At 45.0% G+C, this 27,882-nt stretch overlaps 1 protein-coding gene across 4 annotated transcripts in view; it reads left to right on the top strand.

Annotated features, from left to right (window-relative positions):
- LOC112253908 (amyloid-beta A4 protein) overlaps nt 1–27,882 on the top strand; it is a 41,669-nt gene extending 13,787 nt beyond the window's left edge. The window contains exons 2-16 of one of the 4 annotated variants that reach the window (XM_024425992.2): nt 4,289–4,456; nt 7,078–7,207; nt 7,460–7,572; nt 9,099–9,283; nt 9,816–10,099; nt 10,484–10,651; nt 13,849–13,982; nt 14,277–14,351; nt 14,536–14,694; nt 14,970–15,098; nt 15,520–15,619; nt 18,635–18,865; nt 24,179–24,306; nt 24,995–25,141; nt 25,821–27,882. In XM_024425992.2, coding sequence (XP_024281760.1) covers nt 4,289–4,456; nt 7,078–7,207; nt 7,460–7,572; nt 9,099–9,283; nt 9,816–10,099; nt 10,484–10,651; nt 13,849–13,982; nt 14,277–14,351; nt 14,536–14,694; nt 14,970–15,098; nt 15,520–15,619; nt 18,635–18,865; nt 24,179–24,306; nt 24,995–25,141; nt 25,821–25,922 — 2,253 coding nt within the window. In that variant the 3' untranslated portion in view covers nt 25,923–27,882. Of the gene's footprint in view, nt 1–4,288; nt 4,457–7,077; nt 7,208–7,459; nt 7,573–9,098; nt 9,284–9,815; nt 10,100–10,483; nt 10,652–13,848; nt 13,983–14,276; nt 14,352–14,535; nt 14,695–14,969; nt 15,099–15,519; nt 15,620–18,634; nt 18,866–24,178; nt 24,325–24,994; nt 25,142–25,820 lie in introns of all 4 variants that reach the window. The other 3 variants (XM_024444222.2, XM_024444225.2, XM_024425994.2) reach the window with 3 other exon arrangements.

Below are 27,882 nucleotides of genomic sequence, written 5' to 3'. Positions count from 1 at the left end.
GAAAAAAAAAAAAATATATATATATGTTAAACTTATATTTTTCCATATAGACACACCCTATGTGTTTTAATGAAATTAACTATATGTATTGACCTTGCCTGATGCTTTAAGCGCACTGTTTGATGAAATAAGACACAAATTACTTATGAGGGAGCCAGAGATCAAGATAACCTGACCCGACCATCCTCCTGCTGCATTTTGCAGATTCTGACGTTAATCTCCTAAAGTTGCCGGTAATAGGCTACACAAGGAGTCTACAACCTTTCATTACCATTGACAACATTTAATCCTGCAGGTAAAACATCTCCGATTAAAAATAAATACCCTATACAACACAGTGGCTACGCATGGCCTGTCTGCAACGAACTTGAAACATTGTATCAGCTTGGGTCTGCCCTGAAGCTGGCAGCATTGTATATAATATGAATGTATATACATTTATTTATTTAAAGTGTGTGTGTGTAAAAATATATATATTACACACTACAGTTCAAAAGTTTGGGGTCACTTAGAAATGTCCTGTTTTTTTGTAAGAAAAGTACCTTTTTTTGTCCATTTACAATAACATCAAATGGATCAGAAATACAGTGTAGACATTGTTAATGTTGTAAATGACTATTGTTGCTGGAAATGGGTGATTTAAACATTTTTTTTTAAATTGTTTGGAAAATCTACATGGGTGTACAGAGGTCCATTATCAGCAACCATCACTCCTGTGTTCCAATGGCACATTGTGTTAGCTAATCCAAGTTTATAATTTTTCAAGGCTAATTGATCAGTAGAAAACCCTTTTGCAATTATGTTGGCACAGCTGAAAACTGTTGTCCTGATTTTAAAAGAAGCTATACAACTGGCCTTTAAACTAGTTGAGTATCTTGATCATCAGCATTTGCATCAGCATTCGATTGCAGGCTGAAAATGGCCATAAACAAAGAACTTTCTTCTGAAACTCATCAGTATATTCTTGTTTTGAGAAATGACGGCTATTTGACCCCCCTTCATCAGGGACACCTTGTTCCATTTCTGTTAGTCACGTGTCTGTGGAACTTCATCAGTTTGTCTCAGTTGTTGAATCTTGTTATGTTCATACAAATATTTACACATGTTAAGTTTTCTGAAGATAAACGCAGTTGACAGTGAGAGGACGTTTATTTATTTTTTGCTGAGTTTATATATAGCTTTGAAAGACCATACATTTTTATTTAACTAGGCAAGTCAGTTAAAAAAAATCTTATTTGCAATGACGGCCTAACCCGGACGACACTGGGCCAATTGTGCGGCGCCTTATAGGACTCCCGATCACGGCCGGTTATGATACAGCCTGGGATCAAACCAGTGTCTAGTGACGCCTCTAGCATGTAGATGCAGGGTCTTAGAACGCTGCACCACTCAGGAGCCAACCATCCAGCGTGGTGTAGGCCAACCATCCAGCGTGGTGTTGGCCAACCATCCAGCTTCCAGCTGGAATAGTTGTAAGGTCTTTTTCCCTGCTTTTGAGAGGCACTGGCTATTGTACCGAGAGACGTCTAGCAATTGCCCTAATCTAGTGATATGATAACTTCAATAATTTCCAAACTGCACGCAGAGACATAAAAATGGTATTCATGAGATTCTCTAAGTAAGTAGAAAAACGACCTAAATCTCAGAATCTTGCAGAATCCCTTTAAACCTGCACTTTGAGAGTTGTGTGAGGAGTTGATTCTCCACCCCTCTCTGGCTTCCAGATGGCACAGTAGGAATTGGGGCGCGGCCCCTATGTCACCTCCCTCACATCCGCTGCGGGGTCGGTAAAATAACTAGATGCATCCGGTTTTCAGGGGAAATGGAAAGAGCCTGACTTCCGCTTTTGGACGTTAGCAAGGCGACGCTCCGTCGTAACTCCTCCACATTTACTGGATTGGTTGAGCAGTGCAGTGCAGAACAGAACCTCTCCCAACAGTAGTTTTTTTTCCCCTTGTTGGGAGCTAAAAGAAAGAAACACCGCTCAGGCATTTTATGTTACACCTGCTACATTAGGTTACTTCTCTCATTACAGATACCAGGTTGTTTTCAAATACAGACTATGATTTTCAATACTGGGGGGGGGGGGTTACAGCAGAGCTTCTTGGTTACAGCAGAGACATTCAGTCCCCTCCTGGATCAAGATCCCTGTTTCCTAAATTGTTTTGTGTTTTGTGGGTTGCATTTTTTTTTTAAATAGCGACCCTTGTGTGCACAGTCGGTAATACTGTATACGACGGTATGGTACAGAAACGGTATATCTAGATACCGCTCAACCCTAGTTTACTGTACACATGGATGAATACATTCACACACACACTTATCTTTTAATCTGTTTGTCGGTTTTATAACAATCTGGCCTTAAATGGCCATGTACTCTATCTCCACCCAGAACAGCCAGAAGAGGACTGGCCACCCCGCAGAGCCTGGTTCCTCTCTAGGTTTCTTCCTAGGTTCCTGCCTTTCTAGGGAGTTTTTCCTAGCCACCGTGCTTCTACATCTGCATTGCTTGCTGTTTGAGGTTTTAGGGCTTTATAAATACATTTGATGGAAAACACTAACACGGGATTTCACCTGTTTTTCTACTGATTCCGTGTGTGTGAGGGATTTACAGATTTCCATGGCGCTAGGGCATGTGGCCTAGCAGGTTGACTTGAAGGACATGAACTTCTTTAGGCGACACATCCGTCCCTCATAGAACTACACTGCAATCTGATCTGTCTGAGTTTGTTTGTGTTTGTAGACGTGCATGCCAGAATGTGTGCATGCACAGTGCACTGAGTGCACTTGTGTGCGTGCGTGCGTGCGTGTGTGTGTGTGTATAAGGATTACATTGTGCATTAACTCGTAAGAGAATCAAGTCCATTCACAGTATGTCATCCTCTACTTCACAAACATTTGTTTTACTGCCAAACCACTAACAAGATTACAGAAAAACACAATGCAGTTGGTCTCTCTTTCTCTCCTCTCGCTCTCTCGCTCTCCTCCCTAGTACAATGCTGTCTTTCAGTCTTTTGTTTGTCCCCACCTCCCTTACAGGATTCTCATTACAAAACTTCCTTATGCAGTAGCAATGGACACACATATACACACTCACATACTCTCAGAGATAGATGTACACACATGAATACAGTTGCATAATATAATTAGTACCCGTGAATAGGCACCGGATGGACAACAAAGGCGCGCACACACACGTAAGCCAAGCCAAGCATGAAAACCCCTTGGCAGGCTGGCATACTACAGTACATATTCTTTCTCAGTGCTGCCACCTGTGGGATATCTAGGATACGTGCATGTGTGTTTGTCTGTGTGCGAGTGTGCGTGTGCGTGCATGCAGTCCAATGTGCTTGCGTGCGTGTGTAAAAGCTTGATAGGTTTGGGGAGGTTTCTTAAGAGTCTGTAGTGGTGCTATGGGTTGTCAATCACAATTCAGTAGGAAAGTCTACAGTAGCAATCTTTTCTATCACCATCAAAGATCCTCAAAGAAAGCCTCTCCTTTTACCATTGATGGGTGTAGTGTGAATCTTCCCCTAGGACGCTGATCTTGGATCAGTATTGCATTTCCCACACATCGTTAACGTTAGGATTGGGGGAGGGGAAGCTGATCCTAGACCTGTACTAAGGGGAAAACTCACACCGGAGCCTCGTTGATGTAACAAGTCGATGCCTGAAACGGCACCCAATCTCTAATCTGTGCCTCTATCCCAAAGGGCACTCAATTGGGCCCTGGTCAAAAGTAGTTTACGAATAAAGGGCCTATATCTCCTCCCTCAACCCTTTTGTCTTTTCCCCGCTTACACCTCAAGCCGTCTTCCCCCTATTTTTCAATCTTTTTCTCCTCTTATTCCTGCCTCTCCTCTTTTTTTTCTTTAATCATTGCCCCTTTCTCTCCCTTTCTTACACATTTGTAGTTTTTTCCCCCCCATTCCTCTATTCCCTCCGTCCATCCCTTCTCTACATCATTATGAAGTTTAATGAAAATGTATTTTTAAACATTCTTTATTATATTGTTCTACGTGTCATGTATTGTCAATTCTTTGTGGAGCATGTGTTAGAAACTGCTGCCAGGTCTCCCTGGCAAACAACAATGACAACCTGTAGAAATAAAAGTTAAATGAAAGGAACCTATTTAGTAAAATGTTGTATCAAGTATTTTCTGCTGACCATTTAGGTTTCTTACTTCTCACACATGCCTACCTGTATAGCTGCCATTGGTACATTGTAATACTACAGAACGAGAGTAAATGAACATATCTCTTTTTGTCCCTCCCTCCCTCCTCTCAAGGTGCCGACAGATGGTGGGATGGGCCTGCTGGCGGAGCCCCAGGTGGCCATGTTCTGTGGGAAGCTCAACATGCATGTGGATGTCCAGAGTGGCAAGTGGGAGTCAGACCCTTCCGGCACCAAGAGCTGTATCGGCACCAAGGAGGGCATCCTGCAGTACTGTCAGGAGGTATGGAGATTGGGGTTGGATACAATATGATACGATACAATAACTTAATATACACTTCCAGTCAAAAGTAGAACACTTCAGAACACTTCATCATTTAAGGGTTTTTCTTTATTTTTACTATTTTCTACATTGTAGAATAATAGTGAAGACTTAAAAATTTTAAAAATGAAATACACAAAATCATGTAGTAACCAAAAAAATCTAAATATATGTTCTTCTAATAGCCATCCTTTGCCTTGATGACAGCTTTGCACACTCTTGGCATTCTATAAACCAGCTTCACCTGGAATGCTGTTTCAACAGGAGTTCCCACATATGCTGAGCACTTGTTGGCTGCTTTTCCTTCATTCTGCAGTCCGACTCATCCCAAACCATCTCAATTTGGTTTAGGTCGGGTGATTGTGAGGCCAGGTCATCTGATGCAGCACTCCATCACTCTCCTTCGTGGTAAAATAGCCCTTACACCACCTGGAGGTGTGTTGGGTCATTGTCCTATTGATAAACAAGTGATAGTCCCACTAAGCCCAAACCAGATGGGATGGCGTATCGCTGCAGAATGCTGTGGTAGCCATGCTGGTTAAGTGTGCATTGAATTCTAAATAAATCAGACAGTGTCACCAACAAAGCACCGCCACACCATCACACCTCCTCCTCCATGCTTTACAGTGGGAACTACACATGCGGAGATCATCCGTTCACCTTCACCGCGTCTCACAGAGACACGGTGGTTGGGACCAAAAATCTCCAATTTGGACTCTACACCAAAGAACACATTTCCACTGGTCTAATGTCCATTGCTCGGGTTTCTTGGCCCAAGCAACTCTTCTTATTGGTGTCCCTTAGTAGTGGTTTCTTTGCAGCAATTCGACCATGAACTGATTCACACAGTCTCCTCTGAACAGTTGATGTTGAGAAGTCTGTTACTTGAACTCTGTGTAGCATTTATTTGGGCTGCAATTTCTTAGGCTGGTAACTCGAATGAATTTATCCTCTGCAACAGCGGTAACTCTGGGTCTTCCATTCCTGTGGCAGTCCTCATCAGAGCCAGTTTCATCATATCGCTTGATGGTTTTTGCTACTGCGCTTGAAGAAACTTTCAAAGTTCTTGAAATTTTCCGGAATAACTGACCTAAATGTCTTAAAGTAATGATGGACTGTCGTTTGTCTTTGCATATTTGAGCTGTTCTTGCCAGAATGTGGACTTGGTCTTTTACCAAATAGGGATATCTTCTGTATACCACCCCTAACTTGTCACAACACTGATTGTCTCAAATGCATTAAGAAGGAAAGAAATTCCAGAAATTCACTTTTAAGAAGGCACACCTGTTAATTGAAATGCATTCCAGGTGACTACCTCATGAAGCTGGTTGAGAGAATGCCAAGAGTGTGCAAAGCTGTCATCAAGGGAAAGAGTAGCGATTTGAAGAATCTCAAATATAAAATATATTTCGATTTGTTTAATACTTTTTTGGTTACTAAATTATTCCGTATGTGTTATTTCATAGTTTTGATGTCTTCACTATTATTGTACAATGTACAATAATTGAGTAGGTGTTCTAAAACTTTTGACCAGTAGTCTATAATAATAATAAAATTTATGCCATTTCGCAGACGCTTTTATCCAAAGGTGACTTAGTTAAGCGTGCATACATTTTAGCAGATACCCATAGACTTCCAGTCATTGGGCTACATGCTAGTTAGTATTAGCTTGCGAAACTACCTCTAACTTCCTTCATACTGGACACAGAGACATAATGTTACCCACGAGTTCATGTGAAGTAGATAATGTGGCCTCGTTGGCAAAATCCCAAAGTATCCCTTTAAGAGTGTTGGGCCAGTAACGAAAAGGTTGCTGGTTCGAATCCCTGAGCCGACTCTGTGACAAATCTGTTGACGTGCCCTTGAGCAAAGCACTTAACCCTAATTGCTCCAGGGTCACCGTCAGTCATGGCACTCTCCGAGGGTATCTCGGGGGGGAGTGGGATTTGCAAAAAAACAAATTTCCAATTCACTCGTGTATAATACACACTTGCACGCGTATGAAATAGGACAATTGTAAGCACCCACCTAATTAGTAGTAGCAGTATTCTGCCATTGCAAGTGCCATGCTCTACCAACTAAGCTACAGAGGACCAACTGTAATGTCCATAGAAATTCATTTTGTTAGGTCACCATAATAAATACATATTTACCTCATTTAGCAGACGCTCTTATCCAGAAGGACTTACAGTAGTGACTGCATACATTTTCATATTTGTTCATACTAGTTCTCCATGGGAATCGAACCAACAACCCTGGCGTTGCAAGTGCCATGCTCTACCAACTGAGCCACACGCGACCTACACACAATATCAATACACTATATAATAGAGAGGGGGGAGAGAGGCATTGGTACTAAGTAAGAAAGAGGGCTGTGACCGGATGGTAGGGACAGATGGGAGGATAGTAGACGAATAGTGATTGGGCGAGAGCGAAAGAGTGCTCACCGGCCTGTGAACGGCTGGTGGGACAGATGGGTGATGATATGGGGGAGAGGGAGAGATCAATCATAGATAGAAAATGGGATGGGGGGGGGGGTGAAAGGAGATAATGATACAGACTCTGTGTTTCTTCTCTCCCAGGTATACCCTGAGCTGCAGATCACCAACGTGGTGGAGGCCAACCAGCCAGTCAGCGTCCAGAACTGGTGCAAGAAGGGCCGCAAGCAGTGCCGCAGTCATCTGCACATCGTGGTGCCCTACCGATGCCTAGGTATAAATGCACTGTGTATGTGTGGGTGGGGTTGTGTGTGTATGGGGAAAATGTGTTGTGTATGTGAGGGGGGGAGAGAAATAGATTTAAGGGAGCGAAAACGAGATTGAGGGATAAATTGAGATTTATGTGTGCCGTTTTGTACTATTTGAGTTCCACCCCTTAGTAAAAAGTGGTTATTTTGTTGTTGGCAGTTTTTATTTTATTTGTTCTTATGTCTGATTTATTTGGCTCTGTCTGTGTATGTTGCAGTGGGGGAGTTTGTCAGTGATGCCCTGCTGGTTCCTGATAAGTGCAAGTTCCTGCACCAGGAGCGCATGGACATGTGTGAGAGCCACCTGCACTGGCACACTGTGGCCAAAGAGGTGAGATCATGTGTACACATATACGTGCTACACATTTTACAGAAAGCCACTCCATCTGCAGTAGGGGCAGCACCCACAAGTGTTGACCCTCTGTGTCTGTCTTGATTGTTTGTATGTCTGTTTGTCTTATAGGGTAAAATAATAAAACAAATATTCTTATCTTTATCTGTCTTAGTTGGATACAGAGTACTTACTAGTTCATTAGGCCATATAATATCCCCATATACACCACCCTGAAGTGCATAAAACAAAAACATCAATGATATATAGATAATATACACTATATATACAAAAGTTTGTGGACCCTTTAAATTAGTGGATTTGGCTATTTCTGCCACACCTGTTGCTGACAGGTGTATAAAATCAAGTATAGAGCCATGCAATCTCCCTAGACAAACATTGGCCTTAATGAAGAGCTCAGTGACTTTCAATGCGGCACTGTCTTAGGATGCCACCTTTCCAACAAGTCAGTTTGTAAGGTTTCTCCCCTGCTAGAGCTGCCCCGGTCAACTATAAGTGTTATTATTGTGAAGTGGAAACGTCTAGGAGCAACAACGGCTCAGTCACGAAGTGTTAGGCCACACAAGCTGACTGAATGGTTCCGCGAGTGCTGAAGTGCGTAGGCCGTCAAAATCATCTGTCCTTGGTTGCAACACTTACTACCGAGTTCCAAACTGCCTCTGGAAGCAAGGTCACCACAACAACTGTTCGTCGGGAGCTTCATGAATTGGGTTTCTATGGCCAAGCAGCCGCCGCACACAAGCCTAAGATCACCATAGGCAATGCCAAGTGTTGGCTGGTGTGGTGGAAAGCTCGCTGCCATTGGACTCTGGAGCAGTGGAAATGCGTTCTCCAGGGTAGCGATTCAAGCTTCACCATCTGGCAGCCCAACGGACAAATATGGGTTTGGCGGATGCCTGGAGAATGCTACATGCCCCAATGCATAGTACCAACTGTAAAGTTTGGTGGAAGAGGAATAATAGTCTGGGGCTGTTTTTCATGGCTCGGCCTAGGCCCCTTAGTTCCAGTGAAGGGAAATCGTAACGCTACAACGTCCTAGACAATTCTGTGCTTCTAACTTTGTAGCAACAGTTTGGGGAAGGCCCTTTCCTGTTTCATTGACAATGGCCCGTGCATAAAGCGAGGGCCATACAGAAATGGTTTGTCGATCTCTGTGGAAGAACTTGACTGGCCTGCACAGAGTCCTGTCCTCAACCCCATCGAACACCTTTGGGATGAATTGGAATGTTGACTGCAAGCCAGGCCTAATCGCCCAACGTCAGTGCAGGTCCCCACTGAGATGTTTGTCAAGCAGGTGTCCAGATACTTTTGTTCATGTAGTGTATAATTAACAAAACCTGGGAGCCATATGGATAAATTATCTCAGTGCCGATTTAGGATCAGTTTTGCCTTTTACATAACCATGAATAGAATGTCATGGACGGGGGGAACTGATCCTAGATCAGCACTCCTACTCTTGATACACGCACCCCTTGATTTAACTTCCCCATCCCTCTCTCATCCAGTCCTGTGGAGACCGAACTTTAAATCTCCACGACTACGGGATGCTGTTGCCGTGCGGCATCGACCGTTTCAGGGGGGTGGAGTTTGTGTGCTGTCCGTCAGACAGGGAGACAGACAGCACTGAGCAGGACGAGGATGACTCGGATGTGTGGTGGGGAGGAGCCGAGACTGACTACACTGACAACAGGTACACACACACACAGGAGCTCATACAGTACTCACTTACATTCATACTTATACTGTCCTCGTCCCCAGGCTATTGCGCATAGTGCATATCAGCAATATCAACGATTCAAAGTTGGCCTTAGTGAGAGACCATAGAATGCTATAGGAGTGACCTACTGAGTAAAGTATTTGTTATTTAACTTTAGCTAATCACACGACTGCGAGGCGCAACATAAATTGAAGTGCGCAAGACACATACAGGGGAGGGCTAGGGGGAAGGTGCTGTGGAAGATGATTGGTTGGTACATTAAGCAAATGCCTATGCCCCAGGAGTTTCTACCGGTCTTTTTATGTTGGCTAACAGCGGCCAAGTTTGACACGCTGGTCCACCGGACTTTTTGCCCATTTGGGCGGAAGTGTCTGGGAACGAGATTCTACTTATACTAGCACTCACACACATACAGTACACTCACACACATCCTCACCCCCCCCGCCTATTTTTCTCCCTCTCCACCTACCTCCATCCGTTTCTCCTTCCCTCATCCATCTCTCAGTATGGCAAGGGGGGCAGCAGAGCCAGCTGAATCCAAGCAGCGACAAGAAGAGGAGGAAGAGGAGGAGACTGAGGAGACGGCCCCAGCCATGGTAGAGGAAGATGATGAGGAGGGGCAGGAGGTGCTGGACAATGACCAGGATGGAGACGGGGATGAGGACGAGGAGGATGATGATGATGATGATGACATCATTGACGAGCGCGAAGATAGCGAGCCCACCACCAACATCGCCATGACTACCACGACAACTACTACCACTGAGTCTGTGGAGGAAGTGGTCAGAGGTGAGAGGAACTGGGAGGTCCAGGGGCCGTGTGTGTGTACATCATTTACTCTGCTTGTCTATTTAAAGGTTGAGTGAGTGTATGCAGGGGTGGAATTGGGGGGGCAGACAATCTAGAAACTTACCACTGTAAATCAGTAAGAATTCAGCTAAATCCCCATTCCCCCATAAGGTCACACACCATTGGTATGCTCATGCCTGTACGATTATAAGTATACTTTCCAAATGGCACATTATTCCCTATATAGTCCACTACTTTTTGACCAGGGCCCATAGTACACTACTTTTGACCAGAGGCCTATGTAGGGAATAGGCCGTGTGCCATTTGGGACTCGCGCTGTGTGTGTGTGTGTGTGCTGACGGCTCCTCGCCCCCCCCCTACCAGAGGTGTGTTGGGCGAATGCGGAGACGGGCCCATGCCGTGCCATGCTTGCACGCTGGTACTTTGACCATGAGGAGGGCCGCTGTGCCCAGTTCATCTATGGCGGCTGCGGTGGCAACCGCAATAACTTTGAGTCGGAGGAGTACTGCCTGTCTGTATGCAGCAACGTCAGTAAGTCAGTCACAGACAGCATCCTGTCAACCTGTCTGTCTGCGTGTCCACATCTGAAAGCTAGCCTCTGCCGTTAGCCCTCTGGCTAGCTAGCTGCTAACCACGCTAATACTACTTCACGTTACATGCTAACCTCTGGTCTCACTAACCACCACTTGTACTGCCTGTCTACTGCTGCACTGTTAGTAAGTCAGTCACACAGACTACTTGTCTGTCTGCATGTAGTGTCCGTACCGGCTAGTTACCTCTGACTAGCTAGCTGTTAACCACGTTAGTTCTCGCTAACCTGTGGTCTCACTTAACTACATCTTGTTGTACTGCCGGTCTGTCTGCAGCATCATCAGTAAGTCAGTCACACGGACAGCAGAGCTTCTTGCCTAATTGTCTGTCTGTGTGTAGCACTGTTAGTGTCCACATCTGCTAGCTAGTTTCTGGTTAGCCATCTTGCCCTAGCCGTCTGGCTACCTTGTGCTAACTACAATAACCATGTCTGCTAGTCGCTAACCATGCTCGCTAACCACTCTGGTCTCACTAACCACCAAGCATTGTGTGGCTTGGGCGATATACCGTATACCGGAGTATTTTGGCTTGGGCGATATACCGTATTCCCGGGGTATTTTGAAATACAGACGGTATGATTTTCAATACCGTTAAAAATAATATATGTATATACTATACCCCTGTCTCGTAGGGTTGCGTGCTACGCCACGGCTTGTAACCAATAAATGTTATCCGGTTTGCTAACTGCTAGCTAAGGGGCTAGATGTAAAGAAAAAAAGGAGAAAAAAAATAGAACCCCTTGTGCACATTCAGTAATACTGTATACCCCGGTATGGTACAGAAATGTATGACTGTGAAAATCTAGATACCGCCCAACCCTAGTTTACTGTACACATGGAGGAATACATTCACACACACACTTATCTTTTAACCTGTTTGTGTGTTTTAGAAGACATTAACACAAGTGATTTCACCTGTTTTTTCCACTGATTCCGTATGAGTGAACACTGTGTGTGTGTGGGTTTCTCTCTCCCGCTCATTTGAGTGTTGTGGGAGGCAGTGACCTGACAGTCAAGTGTTTGTGAACGAGAACATATGATCCAACCAGCGATGGTTCACTCTCGCCTCCTCTCCCTACTTTCTATCTGTCTATACAGTCTATCTCTCACTAATCCTATTTTTCACTCCATCTCACCTCTGAAATTGTGTGTGTGTGTGAGATTTCCACTTTGTTGAAAAGGTGTGAAAGACAGTTCTGTAGTATGGGAACGAGACTACAGCTTGTGTTTCCACCAACTAGCAACCCTCTACCCTCACACACTCCCTCTGTGTCCACTGCGCCTCCCACCCTCACCTTTCACATGGTCGTCGAGCGGTCACTGCATGATCAACAAGTGTTCACAGCAGGGTCAAAGCCAAGGGATCACACTGCGGTCAGACCTAAAGACGGGACTCCCCTGTTTAGGCTTAGCTTGTACGACTGTATCCTTTAATTACATCATGGCCACATAGACCGAACACAGGGCAGAGTCCAAGTTAGAATTGTATTAATGGTTCTGCTTTGTTCGGATCGCAAACTGCTCTTGGTTGTTTTGGGACTATTGAGTGTCTGTGAAATGAAGGCATGTGCTAATCTCTGGGAGACAAACTAAAACCAAAAAACAAGCTCATCACACACACATATATATATATATATATTATATATCACACACACACAGGTTCGAAGTATCAAATCAACGCTTCCTTACTCATTTATGTATTCATGTAAGAAATAATACATTTATGCAGTTTCATGTTTAAACAAGGACTGATGATGATGATGATGATGATAGGTATGTCACGTAATGTGACATACATACATACTCGTTACACGCAGAATGATATTACATAAATGAGAGCGATTTTATTTTTAATGTCAAACCGATAGATACAGGTCATGCAAGGTATCCCAGCCTTAAGGCATAACAGCTTTTTAGTAGGTTCTTCTGTAGTAGAATAAATGGGGGAATTGCTATAAAGTAACTATATTCTAGAGAAGATTTTAATCAAACATCCAAATGACTTGGAATGTCTATGGCAGTCACATTAATGGAAGAGACTAGGTGTTAGATGAATTTAGTTCTTATGTGTTCATTAACCAATTAAATTAAAATACTCAGTCTGTCCCCAGAGTTTGTAAGGTTCTGGGGGAAGTGAAACAGACGGAGACCAGTCAAAAATAGTCAGTGACGTTTATTCTCGAGAGCTCTGCCCATCATTTCATGTACATTGGATTATATACCTCTCATTTCGTCAATGTCCCCCCTCCTCTCAGACAATGACAACGCTGCTTTTCAATTCCATTCCAACACATACATATTGTTTATCGTATGCTACCACATGTTACACAATGTACTGCAACCCCAACGGTTTCTCCCCTCCCTGGTTGGGGACCAGACATCTTTCCTGTTGTTAGTTTCACTGTGGTCACTAGTTGTCTGTTAACACTTCCTCTTTGCCTATGTACAAACATTCTTCATCAGACAGGGTAGAATTCTGTTAGTTACAATCCTGCGTTAAATGTATACATCATTTAGTAATTATTCATAAAAATCCCATAACACTAGGTTTAAAAGAATTCTGTCAACTACCCCGAAAGGTTTTGCAGAAATCGCGGTTGTAAGATTCCCGGAATCAAGAGGGAATAAGCAGGACATCTGGAGTCCTCCAACCAGGACACGGACACCCAAACCACCTGTTCAAACGCACTCCTCTGCTTTTTCACTCTGTATTGTGTACTCTCGTTCACTCGCTCGATGAATCACTAACCAACCTGTTGTTGCTAACACTAGTATTATTAACCATCTAGCTTTAGGGTCTGCTATTATGGAGCTGCTACATAGTGTTGGTAGTTTGGAACTTCTGTTTTTACTTTGTTTATTGGTATTATATTACTGCCTCCGGTTCCTTATTGCAATCAAGTCAAATCAAATAATCTGAAGGCACTTATTGTAAGTCACTCTGGAAAAGGTTTGGATTTTGAAGAGGAAAGCAATTAAAGAAGAAACAGAAAAAGGAATGGGGGGGAGGTGAAGGAATGATGAGGATATCTGAGGACCATATTATAGGAGTAATTTTCTAAATTTCTCCATCTCTCTCCTCAATTACACCCTTACCCCTCTCATCCATGTCCATCTACCCTGCCCCCCTCCACCCAGTGCCCACCGCCGCCCCCAGTTCTCCCGATGCCGTGGACCGTTATCTGGAGACACCCGGGGATGACAATGAACACGCCCACTTTGCCAAGGCCAAGGAGAGCCTGGAGGCCAAACACCGTGAGAGGATGTCCCAGGTAAGATAGAGGGAGTGAGAAGGGTAGTGGCAGAGAAGAGAAGGGAGTGCAAAGGAGGGTGGGGTGAAGAAGGTGAAGGGTGGAAGAGCGGGGGGGAGATGAAGAGTGGTTGAATGGAAGGGGGAGGGAGGATGAAGGGGTGAGGTTGGGGAGGGTCGAGAGTGAGGAAGGGAGAGGGAAGGATGGAAGCGAAGACACTTGAGGTGAAAATACATGGAAGGGAAAGAAAGATGAGGGTAAGGAGAGGAAGGGGTGAGACAGCAGTAACCTGTCTTTCTTCTTGCATGTGTGTAGGTGATGAGGGAGTGGGAGGAGGCAGAGCGGGAGGCCAAGAGTCTACCTCGTGCTGATAAGAAGGCTGTCATCCAGGTCAGACACACACAGAGGATACTCAAACATATTAATAAATGCTAAATCAGTGACTGTCAATGTCCATAGGTGTTGTGTGTCTGAATATTTGATAATAGTGTGGTGGTGTTAGGGATTCTTACTGTCTATAATTTTTATTTATATTTTTATAATGTGTGTGTGTGTGTGTGTGTCTATCACACAGCGTTTCCAGGAGAAGGTGGAGGCCCTGGAGCAGGAGGCAGCCAGTGAGAGGCAGCAGCTGGTTGAGACTCACATGGCCCGGGTTGAGGCTCTGCTCAATGACCATCGCCGCCTGGCCCTGGAGAGCTACCTGACCTCCCTGCAGGCCGAACCACCCAGGGTAGGTAGAGGGTACATAGTAACAGAGTATAAACACACAGGTAAAGAGTACAGACACACACACATTGTTGCCGGGTCCTGTAGAGCCACCTAACCGCCCTGCAGTCCCAGCCACCCAGGGTAGAGACACACACACACACTATACAGACACATACAGTAGATATGGATCCTCCTACCATTGTCTTACTCCGCCCACACACAGACCGACGTTCTGACTCATATCTCTCTTTCGCTCTCACTTTTTCCCTTCTCTCCTTCTCCCCCCCTTCTCTCTAGCCTCGTCATGTGTTCAGCCTATTGAAGAAGTATGTCCGTGCAGAGCAGAAGGACAGACAGCACACCCTTAAACACTTTGAGCACGTCCGCATGGTTGACCCCAAGAAGGCCGCACAGATCCGACCCCAGGTAATAAGCCCACTAAGGCCCTTTTTTTTTCTTTTTTAACACGTGTTTTATATGGTGACCGTCATTTTGTTGTCATTCTCATGAAGGCCAGTGAAGGCCGAAACAATTTGATTTGAACTTGAATTAGATGAATAAAGCTTTTTATTGATGCTCTTATTACTTTTTGCATGCACCTCGTCTCACGTTGGTTGAGCGCCTTCTACCCCTCTCCAGTGCAGAAACAACCAAATATTTGCCATTTGTACCAAATAAAATAATAAACCTAGAAACAACAGTTCTCATCCACTCCCAATGCCAAATGTGCTCACACGCATAAACACCTATACACCACTGAAGGGTATTTTGGTAACCTCCTGACATGTACAGTGTATGGCTCACAGAAGATAGCTTTTTATTAAATAGCATTCAAATGTACTTGTAGGTTCTGACCCACCTGCGTGTGATTGAGGAGAGGATGAACCAGTCCCTGGGTCTGCTCTACAAGGTGCCCGGAGTGGCTGACGATATCCAGGACCAAGTTGGTGAGTGTTATTTTCAGTCTCATCTCTCCTTCATTAACCAGGTAAAGGTTGACCAGGTCTGTGTGCAAGCATTAACTGATATGAACCAGTAACCTGCCCTCATCCACACTGTCACCAACCACTATCCATAGTTTATATCCACAAAACCCTCATCCATTTTTACTGTGGTTCGTGATACAGATAATCATATAACATCATGACATCTCTCAATTCTCACCTACACCTCCATCAAATCAATAACTATAACTTCTCCTTCCCACTCCCTCCCTCCCTCTCTGTGTTTGTCTGGGTCTTGAGTTGTGTGCGTCACTGAACCATCTGTGTCTGAGTCAGTCTCAGACTCTGTCTAGTTTCCCCTCCTCTCAGGCTGCTCCCCTGCCCTCTGCTCGCACACACACACCGCCTCCCAGCAACACAGACATTGGTTTCCTTTTCTCCTTTCATTAAAATAAATGAGAACAGAGCGTGACATTGTGTTTCAAGTGAAGTGCCTGAGGAAGACTTAAAGTGGTACCATATTCCCTATATAGTGCACTGCTTTTGACCAGAGCCCATAAGGTACCTACAGAGCATTCTGAAAGTATTCTGAGCCTTTGACTTTTTCCACATTCTGTTAGGTTACAGCCCCCCCATCAATCTACACACAATACCCCATAATGACAAAGCAAAAACTGGTTTTATACATATCACAATTTCATAAGTAATCAGACCCTTTACTCAGTACTTTGTTGAAGCACCTTTGGCAGCGATTACAGCCTTTACAGTCTTCCTTGGTATGACGCTACAAGCTTTGCACACCTGGATTTTGGGAGTTTCTTCCAATCTTCTTTGCAGATCCTCTCAAGCTCTGTCAGGTTGGGAGTGTCACTGCACAGCTATCTTTCAGGTCTCTCCAGAGATGTTTGATCGGGTTCAAGTCCGTGCTCTGGCTGGCCCACTCAAGGACATTCAGAGACTTGTCTCAAAGCCACTGCTGCGTCTTCAAATCAAATGTTATTTGTCACATGCACCGAATACAACAGGTGTAGACCTTACAGTGAAATGTTTACTTACAAGCCCTTAACCAACAATGCAATTTTAAAAAATAAACAGAAGTAAAAAATAATAATAAGACAAATAGAAAAATAATTAATAATTAAGGAGCAACAATAAAATAGCGAGATGTTATATACAGGGGGTACCGGTACAATGTGCAGGGGCACCGGTTAGTCAATGTAATTAAGGTAATATGTACATGTAGGTAGAGGTAAAGTGACTATGCATGGATAGTAAACAGAGATTACCAGCAGCGTAATAATGGGGATGGGGGGGACAATGCAAATAGTCCGGGTAAACATTTGATTAGCTGTTCAGGAGTCTTATGGCTTGGGAGTAGAAGCTTTTTGTAGCTGGACTTGGTGCTCCTGTACCGTTTACCGTGCGGTAGCAGAGAGAACAGTCTATGACAGAAGCTACGTCTGGTAAGACGAGGGGTGGGGGGGTGTGTGTCTTTTGTCAATAACAGCTGGTGCGCGATGTCCAATATTAAAGAAGTCTAGAGGTATTGCTTGCCTGAGGTAGAGTAACTTATGATAAGCTGTAGACCACACTATCTACCAAGAGTTATCATCTATTATTCGTAGCCGTCTATTTACCACCAAAGACCTATGCTGGCACTAAGCGCGCACTCAACCAACTCTATAAGGCCATAAGCAAACAAGAAAATGCTCACCCAAAAGTGTCGCTCCTAGTGGCCAGGGACTTCAGTTTTACCACATTTTTACCAGCATGTCACAACCAGAGGAAAACAACTCTAGACCACCTTTACTCCACACACACAGATGCATACAAAGCTCTTCCCTGCCCTCCATTTGGCAAAACCGACCATAATTCTATCCTCCTGATTCCTGCTTCCAAGCAAAAACTAAAGCAGGAGTACCAGTGACTTGCTCAATACGGAAGTGGTCAGATGGAGCGGACTGTTTTGCTAGCACAGACTAGAATATGTTCCCGGGATTCATCCAATGGCAGTGAGGAGTATACCACCTCAGTCATCGGCTTCATCAATAAGTGCATCGATGACATCATCCCCACAGTGACTGTACATACATATCCAAACCAGAAGCCATGGATTACAGGCAACATCTGAATCGAGCTGAAAGGCTAGAGCTGCTGCTTTCAAGGGGTGGGACACTAATCTGGACGCATATAAGAAATCACTATATGCCCTCAGACAAACCATCAAACAAGCAAAGTGTCAATACAGGATTAAGATAGAATCCTACTACACCGGCTCTGACGCTCATCGAATGTGGCAGGGCTTGAAAACTATTACGGACTACAAAGGGAAACCCAGACGCGAGCTGCCCAGTTGACACAAGCCTAACAGACAAGCTAAATGCCTTTTTTATGCTCACTTCGAGGCAAGCAACACTGAAGCATTTTTGAGCGCACCAGCTGTTCTGGATGACTGTGTGATAACGCTCTCGGTAGCCGATGTGAATAAAACCTTTAAACAGGTCAACATTCATAAAGCCGCGGGGCCAGATGGATTACCAGGACGTGTACTCAAAGCATGCGCGGACCAACTTGCAAGTGTCTTCACTGACATTTTCAACCTCTCCCCGACTGAGTCTGTAATTCCTACATGTTTCAAGCAGACCACCATAGTCCCTGAGGCTATAACGTAACAAATCATGGAAAATTGTCAAGGGGTCTGAATACTTTCCGTATGCACTTTATATAGGAAATGGTGGGACTTCTAGTGATCCTATTTTATTGTTGTCTTTGTATGTACTAATAAATCATCGTAATTGTTCAGTTACACAGTCATTTACCACTCTACTGCAACAGCATTGTTTTCTCTTTTTCCTCTCTACCCTGGTTTTCCTTGTTTCATACAACTTCCATCCTTCCATCCTCCCCTTTTTATTCTTCTCTCTCTGCTGCTGTCTTTCACCCTCTTCCCCTTTTCTATTTTCTTCTTTCTCCCACCTTATTCTCTTCCTTTTCCTCCCTCTCTCCTTCCCTCTCCAGAGTTGTTGCAGAAGGAGCAGGCAGATATGGCCCAGCAGCTGTCCAACCTGCAGAGTGACGTGCGGGTGAGCTACGGAAATGACGCCCTGATGCCCGACAGTCTTCCAGACAGCACCAGGGCTACCCTGGACCTGCTGCCCCAGGAAGAAGACCTGGACCTGGACATGGGCCTGGACGGACTGGGCTTCATCCACCCTGAGAGCTTCAACCAGGTCAACACAGATAACCAGGGTAGGTGTGCCTAAAGCTATGATCAATACACCCAGAATCAGGGTAGGTATAGTACAGACTACCAGGGTATACACCCAGAATCGGGGTGGGAACCGACAGAACCAGGGTAGGTGTATTATACATATACATATATATAACACGGTTCTATGTATATACACTGCTCAAAAAAATAAAGGGAACACTTAAACAACACAATGTAGCTCCAAGTCAATCACACTTCTGTGAAATCAAACTGTCCACTTTAGGAAGCAACATTTCACATGCTGTTGTGCAAATGGAATAGACAACAGGTGGAAACTATAGGCAATTAGCAAGACACCCCCAATAAAGGAGTGGTTCTGCAGGTGGTGACCAGACCACTTCTCAGTTCCTATGCTTCCTGGCTGATGTTTTGGTCACTTTTGAATGCTGACGGTGCTTTCACTCTAGTGGTAGCATGAGACGGAGTCTACAACCCACACAAGTGGCTCAGGTAGTACAGCTCATCCAGGATGACACATCAATGCGAGCTGTGGTAAGAAGGTTTGCTGTGTCTGTCAGCGTAGTGTCCAGAGCATGGAGGCGCTACCAGGAGATAGGCCAGTACATCAGGAGATGTGGAGGAGGCCGTAGGAGGGCAACAACCCAGCAGCATGACCGCTACCTCCGCCTTTGTGCAAGGAGGAGCACTGCCAGAGCCCTGCAAAATGACCTCCAGCAGGCCACAAATGTGCATGTGTCTGCTCAAACGGTCAGAAACAGACTCCATGAGGGTTTTAACTTCCGGCGCAGACAGAGATGGCCGCTTCGCGTTCCTAGGAAACTATGCAGTTTTTTGTTTTTTTTACGTGTTATTTCTTACATTAGTACCCCAGGTCATCTTAGGTTTCATTACATACAGTCGAGAAGAACTACTGAATATAAGATCAGCGTCAACTCACCATCAGTACGACCAAGAATATGATTTTCACGAAGCGGATCCTGTGTTCTGCCTTTCAACCAGGACAACGGAATGGATCCCAGCCGGTGACCCAAAAAACGACGCCGTAAAAGAGGGAAACGAGGCGGTCTTCTGGTCAGACTCCGGAGACGGGCACATCGTGCACCACTCCCTGGCATTCTTCTCGCCAATGTCCAGTCTCTTGACAACAAGGTTGATGAAATCCGAGCAAGGGTAGCATTCCAGAGGGACATCAGAGACTGTAACGTTCTTTGCTTCACGGAAACATGGCTCACTGGAGAGACGCTATCGGAGGCGGTGCAGCCAGCGGGTTTCTCCACGCATCGCGCCGACAGAAACAAACATCTTTCTGGTAAGAAGAGGGGCGGGGGCGTATGCCTTATGGCTAACAAGACGTGGTGTGATCACAGAAATATACAGGAAGTCAAATCCTTCTGTTCACCTGATTTAGAATTCCTCACAATCAAATGTCGACCGCATTATCTACCAAGAGAATTCTCTTCGATTATAATCACAGCCGTATATATTCCCCCCCAAGCAGACACATTGATGGCTCTGAACGAACTTTATTTGACTCTTTGCAAACTGGAATCTCTACATCCTGAGGCTGCATTCATTGTAGCTGGGGATTTTAACAAGGCTAATCTGAAAACAAGACTCCCTAAATTGTATCAGCATATCGATAGCGCAACTAGAGCTGAAAAAACCTTGGATCATTGTTACTCTAACTTCCGCGACGCATATAAGGCCCTGCCCCGCCCTCCTTTCGGGAAAGCTGACCACGACTCCATTTTGCTGATCCCTGCCTACAGACAGAAACTAAAACAAGAAGCTCCCACGCTGAGGTCTGTCCAACGCTGGTCCGATCAAGCTGATTCCACACTCCAAGACTGCTTCCATCACGTGGACTGGGATATGTTTCGTATTGCGTCAGATAACAACATTGACGAATACGCTGATTCGGTGTGCGAGTTCATTAGAACGTGCGTTGAAGATGTCGTTCCCATAGCAACGATTAAAACATTCCCTAACCAGAAACCGTGGATTGATGGCAGCATTCGCATGAAACTGAAAGCGCGAACCACTGCTTTTAATCAGGGCAAGGTGACTGGTAACATGACCGAATACAAACAGTGCAGCTATTCCCTCCGCAAGGCTATCAAACAAGCTAAGCGTCAGTATAGAGACAAAGTAGAATCTCAATTCAACGGCTCAGATGCAAGAGGTATGTGGCAGGGTCTACAGTCAATCACAGACTACAAGAAGAAAACCAGCCCAGTCACGGACCAGGATGTCTTGCTCCCAGGCAGACTAAATAACTTTTTGCCCGCTTTGAGGACAATACAGTGCCACTGACACGGCCTGCAATGAAAACATGCGAACTCTCCTTCACTGCAGCCGAGGTGAGTAAAACATTTAAACGTCTTAACCCTCGCAAGGCTGCAGGCCCAGACGGCATCCCCAGCCGCGCTCTCAGAGCATGCGCAGACCAGCTGGCCGGTGTGTTCACGGACATATTCAATCAATCCCTATACCAGTCTGCTGTTCCCACATGCTTCAAGAGGGCCACCATTGTTCCTGTTCCCAAGAAAGCTAAGGTAACTGAGATAAACGACTACCGCCCCGTAGCACTCACTTCCGTCATCATGAAGTGCTTTGAGAGACTAGTCAATGACCATATCACCTCCACCCTACCTGACACCCTAGACCCACTCCAATTTGCTTACCGCCCAAATAGGTCCACAGACGATGCAATCTCAACCACACTGCACACTGCCCTAACCCATGTGGACAAGAGGAATACCTATGTGAGAATGCTGTTCATCGACTACAGCTCGGCATTCAACACCATAGTACCCTCCAAGCTCGTCATCAAGCTCGAGACCCCGGGTCTCGACCCTGCCCTGTGCAACTGGGTACTGGACTTCCTGACGGGCCGCCCCCAGGTGGTGAGGGTAGGCAACAACATCTCCACCCCGCTGATCCTCAACACTGGGGCCCGACAAGGGTGCGTTCTGAGCCCTCTCCTGTACTCCCTGTTCACCCACGACTGCGTGACCACGCACGCCTCCAACTCAATCATCAAGTTTGCGGACGACACAACAGTGGTAGGCTTGATTACCAACAACGACGAGACGGCCTACAGGGAGGAGGTGAGGGCCTTCTGAGTGTGGTGTCAGGAAAATAACCTCACACTCAACGTCAACAAAACTAAGGAGATGATTGTGGACTTCAGGAAACAGCAGAGGGAACACCCCCCTATCCATATCGATGGAACAGTAGTGGAGAGGGTAGTAAGTTTTAAGTTCCTCGGCATACACATCACAGACAAACTGAATTGGTCCACTCACACAGACAGCATCGTGAAGAAGGCGCAGCAGCGCCTCTTCAACCTCAGGAGGCTGAAGAAATTCGGCTTGTCACCAAAAGCACTCACAAACTTCTACAGATGCACAATCGAGAGCATCCTGGCGGGCTGTATCACCGCCTGGTACGGCAACTGCTCCGCCCACAACCGTAAGGCTCTCCAGAGGGTAGTGAGGTCTGCACAACGCATCACCCGGGGCAAACTACCTGCCCTCCAGGACACCTACAACACCACCCGATGTTACAGGAAGGCCATAAAGATCATCAAGGACAACAACCACCCGAGCCACTGCCTGTTCACCCCGCTATCATCCAGAAGGCGAGGTCAGTACAGGTGCATCAAAGCTGGGACCGAGAGACTGAAAAACAGCTTCTATCTCAAGGCCATCAGACTGTTAAACAGCCACCACTAACATTGAGTGGCTGCTGCCAACACACTGACTCAACTCCAGCCACTTTAATAATGGGAATTGATGGGAAATTATGTAAAATATATCACTAGCCACTTTAAACAATGCTACCTAATATAATGTTTACATACCCTACATTATTCATCTCATATGTATACGTATATACTGTACTCTATATCATCTACTGCATCCTTATGTAATACATGTATCACTAGACACTTTAACTATGCCACTTTGTTTACATACTCATCTCATATGTATATACTGTACTCGATACCATCTACTGTATCTTGCCTAAGCTGCTCTGTACCAACACTCATTCATATATCTTTATGTACATATTCTTTATCCCCTTACACTGTGTATAAGACAGTAGTTTTTTGGGGGGGAATTGTTAGTTAGATTACTTGTTGGATTATTACTGCATTGTCGGAACTAGAAGCACAAGCATTTCGCTACACTCGCATTAACATCTGCTAACCATGTGTATGTGACATAAAATTTGATTTGATTTGATATGAGGGCCCGACGTCCACAGGTGGGGGTTATGCTTACAGCCCAACACCGTGCAGGATGTTTGGCATTTGCCAGAGAACACCAAGATTGGCAAATTAGCCACTGGCGCCCTGTGCTCTTCACAGATGAAAGCAGGTTCACACTGAGCACGTGTGACAGTCTGGAGACGCCGTGGAGAACGTTCTACTGCCTGCAACATCCTCCAGCATGATCGGTTTGGCGGTGGGTCAGTCATGGTGTGGGGTGGCATTTCTTTGGGGGGCCGCACAGCCCTCCATGTGCTCGCCAGAGGTAGCCTGACTGCCATTAGGTACCGAGATGAGATCCTCAGACTCCTTGTGAGACCATAGGCTGGTGCAGTTGGCCCTGGGTTCCTCCTAATGCAAGACAATGCTAGACCTCATGTGGCTGGAGTGTGTCAGCAGTTCCTGCAAGAGGAAGGCATTGATGCTATGGACTAGCCCGCCCGTTCCCCAGACCTGAATCCAATTGAGCACATCTGGGACATCATGTCTCGCTCCATCCACCAACGCCACGTTGCACCACAGACTGTCCAGGAGTTGGCGGATGCTTTAGTCCAGGTCTGGGAGGAGATCCCTCAGGAGACCATCCACCACCTCATCAGGAGAATGCCCAGGCGTTGTAGGGAGGTCATACAGGCACGTGGAGGCCACACACACTACGGAGCCTCATTTTGACTTGTTTTAAGGACATTACATCAAAGTTGGATCAGCCTGTAGTGTGGTTTTCCACTTTAATTTTGAGTGTGACTCCAAATCCAGACCTCCATGGGTTAATAAATTTGATTTCCATTGATAATTTTTGTGTGATTTTGTTGTCAGCACATTCAACTATGTAAAGAAAAAAGTATTTCATAAGAATATTTCATTAATTCAGATCTAGGGTGTGTTATTTTAGTGTTCCCTTTATTTTTTTGAGCAGTGTATATATATGTGTATATATTTATGTGTTTGTGTGTGTACAGGATCCATATCTGATTGTAAGACTGCTGTCAGGGTCAAAGTGAAACTATATTAAGAAAATACTCATCCTACCTTTTCACATTCGCTCTCTCCCTAGTTGAACCTGTGGATGCCCGCCCTTTTCCTGATAGAGGCTTTCCAACACGACCCGTGTCTGGTCTGAAGCCAGAGGAGATCCCTGAGCTCAGGATGGAGGCAGAGGAGAGGCACAGCACCGGATTCGAGGTGCACCACCAGAAACTGGTATCTATACACACACATACCACCAAAGCCGGTACACATACACCACTCCAGTTTGTATATTTGCACGCTTTTCATAAATGGCCACAGATACAAGCATCATGGAGTTATCCCAGACATATCCCATGACTGTATCCATGCCCATATGGGTATATCCATATGTCTATCCATATGTATTGGCTGACCATTGGCATGGTAACCAAGGCCTGCCGAGACGACCAGGGTTGGTAACTGGCGTCTACGATGCCAGGATGTTAGTTTCACACCAGCGCTAATTTATAATTGTCCTCAGATGAACACTGTCTGAAATTGAAAACGCGACACACACACATTCACACTTCCAAAAACGAGTTTTGTGCCCAATTAAATCTCTTATACATTTATAATTGTCCTCGTTAAATAAGGAACAAAAATTATGTAACAATCATCTTGTATAGCATAACTTTAAGCTTACCTCTAAAATCCCTCAATAATGTAACTCTGAACCTTAATCATGTCTTTTGTATTCCATCCAAACCCCAAATTATTCCTACTCCAACTTCATTTCACCTTAATGCCTTGAACTCCTGACCCCAGATCTGTCTCCATAAATCCTGTCAGTATTTGTGATTGGTTGTGCAGTGTGACTTAGTCTCTCTCTTTTTCTCTCTCTCTGTTTCTCTCCTCTCTCTAGGTGTTCTTCGCCGAGGATGTCGGCTCTAACAAGGGCGCCATCATCGGGCTGATGGTGGGAGGCGTCGTCATAGCGACCGTCATCGTCATCACCCTGGTGATGCTGAGGAAGAAGCAGTACACGTCCATCCACCACGGAGTCGTCGAGGTGAGGAGTAGAGGAGATGTGTGTGTGTGTGTGTGTGTGTGGACTTGTATTACTAATCCTAGTGGGTACCGGAAATCTCCTAAATGTCCCCACAAGGATAGTGAAACAAGGGAAATTCTCCCACAAGAACAAAGGCTAGGGTTAGGAGGTCAGGTTAGGTTTGTGATTAGGACAAAAGGATTTTCAATGGAAATCAATTTTAGGTCTCCACAAGGATAGTAAAATATATGCTATGCATGCATGCGTGTACTGTTTTTGACTTTGGCTCAGTGTTTCCTGTCTCTATTTCTGTTGTTATTGAGTTTGTTTGAGACTTGAATCCAAAGTCTGTGTAGAAGGTAAACAGTGCACATGTACCGTGTCAGCATAGGTACGAATCCATCCTACTGCATCAGTAAATATGTAAGGAGTGGGAACCGCTCCCACTCGTTTAACAACAACAAAAAAACAGCAATAGTGTATGACACGTGTCAAACTCATTCCACGGAGGGGCGACTGTCTGCGGGTTTTCGGTCATGAATTAGTAAGGAACTCCCCTCACCTGGTTGTCTAAGTCCTTAATTGAACTGAAAAAACAAACACCCGTAGACACTTTGCCCTCTGTGGAATGACTTTGACACCCCTGGTGTACGAGGGAATACCATATGTTATGTGTAACACATCTCTCTCTGTTCTGCAGGTGGATGCAGCAGTCACCCCTGAGGAGCGCCACCTGTCTAAGATGCAGCAGAACGGCTATGAGAACCCCACGTACAAGTTTTTTGAGCAGATGCAGAACTGAGGAATGACACAACCCCCTCACCCCTATGACAGCTACCCAACCCCTCTAACCCTCCACTCCCCTACGCCCTTAACACTATCCCCACTCCAAACCAACCCTAGCCTACCCTCAAGCAGTGCGGGTTGGAACCAGGCACCACTATCACTCTTGGTGTAGATGGAGACGGTCCCCTTCAACACTGGTCCAGAGTCAGTTTTTAGTTTGACTTGGAATGTGTTGAGGAATGGACTTGAGTAGGGAGATCTGACTCCAGACCAGTTATTTAAGGGGGCATTCTCTGGCTGTAGTGCCAGCCACACTGTCCCCAACCCTACACTACTACATTCTCTCTATACACTGGGGAATAGGTGAGGTCTATGTGTCAATGAAGCCTATCCTTCCTCCCTCCCGCTTTCCTTCTCTGTGCGTTCATTACGACAGCTGTGCTGTGTTAGGTCACACAAGGCTAAAATTATAATAATGATGATGATGATGTACTCTGAATGAGCTCTTTATTTGAGTTATTCTATCGTTTCCGGTTTTGTTTTTCAAAAAATAAATGAAAATTATAAAGAAAAAAAATCCTATGTAAAAGAGAAAAAAACTTTTTTTTAAAATGGTGTGTAATGTAATAAAGTAGCTGTTCCTATTTAGTGCATGATGACAAAAATTACGACGGGGTTATTATTGAAAAAAAAAAAAAAGATCTTTCTGTGTCTCCAGACAGATTCTCACATAGAGATTATCATTCTAGCAGGATTGTACATTTAGTATCTTTCTTTCTCGTGATCACGTGACTTAAATGACGTTGGATAAAAAAATATATATGAATCTCGGTGAATGGGCTCTCTGGATATCTTGTTAAATACACTGTAAGAGAGATCTGTGATTTTTGGATTTGGAAGTTTCTTCCTTTTTTTATTTCAACCATGTTCCTAAAAGTGCGAGGGACTGGCTAGATCCGTATTTGTATATTATTATTAGATTTATGATTATTATCTTTAGTTTATTGCGTTGGCATCCTATTGCATTTTGCAGCCCTATTTAATTTTGTGTTTCTTTTTTTGATTCCATGTTGTCGTGTGTTTAAAAAAAATAGAAAGATGTGGCGGGAAGGCCAGTTCCAGCCGAGGGAAGGGAGAATGGGGGGGTGGAGGATTCTGTGTGTTCTCCAGTCTAGTTAGTGTTCTTGTTCCGGTTCTATGTTTTCCGCAGAAATAAACAACGCTCTTCTCTGTACATTGTTTGTGATATACAAGAACAATCCAATACCATTTTGGGCTTACTTACTCTTCCCAATCTGTTCCTTTCTTCCTTCGGCTCGTCTTTCTCTCTTTCTCTCTCTGCTGAGAATATAAACAGAGCAGGATCAGTGCCTTGGGGGGTGTGCATGTGAAAGATTTGAGAGACGAAAGGAAGGATTGAGGAAGAGGTAGAGGGAATTACTAGCTGTTCCAGATGGATAGTCAGACAGGCAGTCTGTAAAATGAATTTCCAACCACCCTCCTCCCGTCTTTCCCATACTTCAGGCATGCTACTCGCCTCTCTCAAGCACTTGTCTAGAGCCAGCCGTACGACGACCTCTACCATGGCCTACAAGGCAACTTTTAAGGGGTAGCAGGGCCATCAGTAATTGGATGGACTACAGTTTCAGTGAGGAGAAGTGCCAAAATATCGGCCGGGAATAGGGTGCCATTTTGCGACACGGTACTAGAGGTAATACAGTGTTGTGGTGGTGTGTAGAGCTGTGTGCATCACACACTGCTGCAGGTGGGTCAGTCCTTTGCTTAGGTTTTCAGAGGATGCGTTACCTCACCATAGCCAGAATAAGGCCGTATGGAATTAGAGAGAGCAGGGTTTCTTTCTTTTTATTTCTCTGTGGCTTTATTTCCACTGTGTGTAATTGTGCAAGCCATTTGCTTTGACTGGAAAAATGCTTTCTACACTGTATTCCATAAATAAAGTTTTGAATCTACATACA

Source organism: Oncorhynchus tshawytscha, linkage group LG14, assembly GCF_018296145.1.
Source record: "Oncorhynchus tshawytscha isolate Ot180627B linkage group LG14, Otsh_v2.0, whole genome shotgun sequence".
In the NCBI taxonomy this organism is placed as follows: Eukaryota; Metazoa; Chordata; class Actinopteri; order Salmoniformes; family Salmonidae; genus Oncorhynchus; species Oncorhynchus tshawytscha.
Note: the sequence above shows the minus strand (reverse complement) of the source record. Positions and strands in the feature narration are given on the sequence as shown.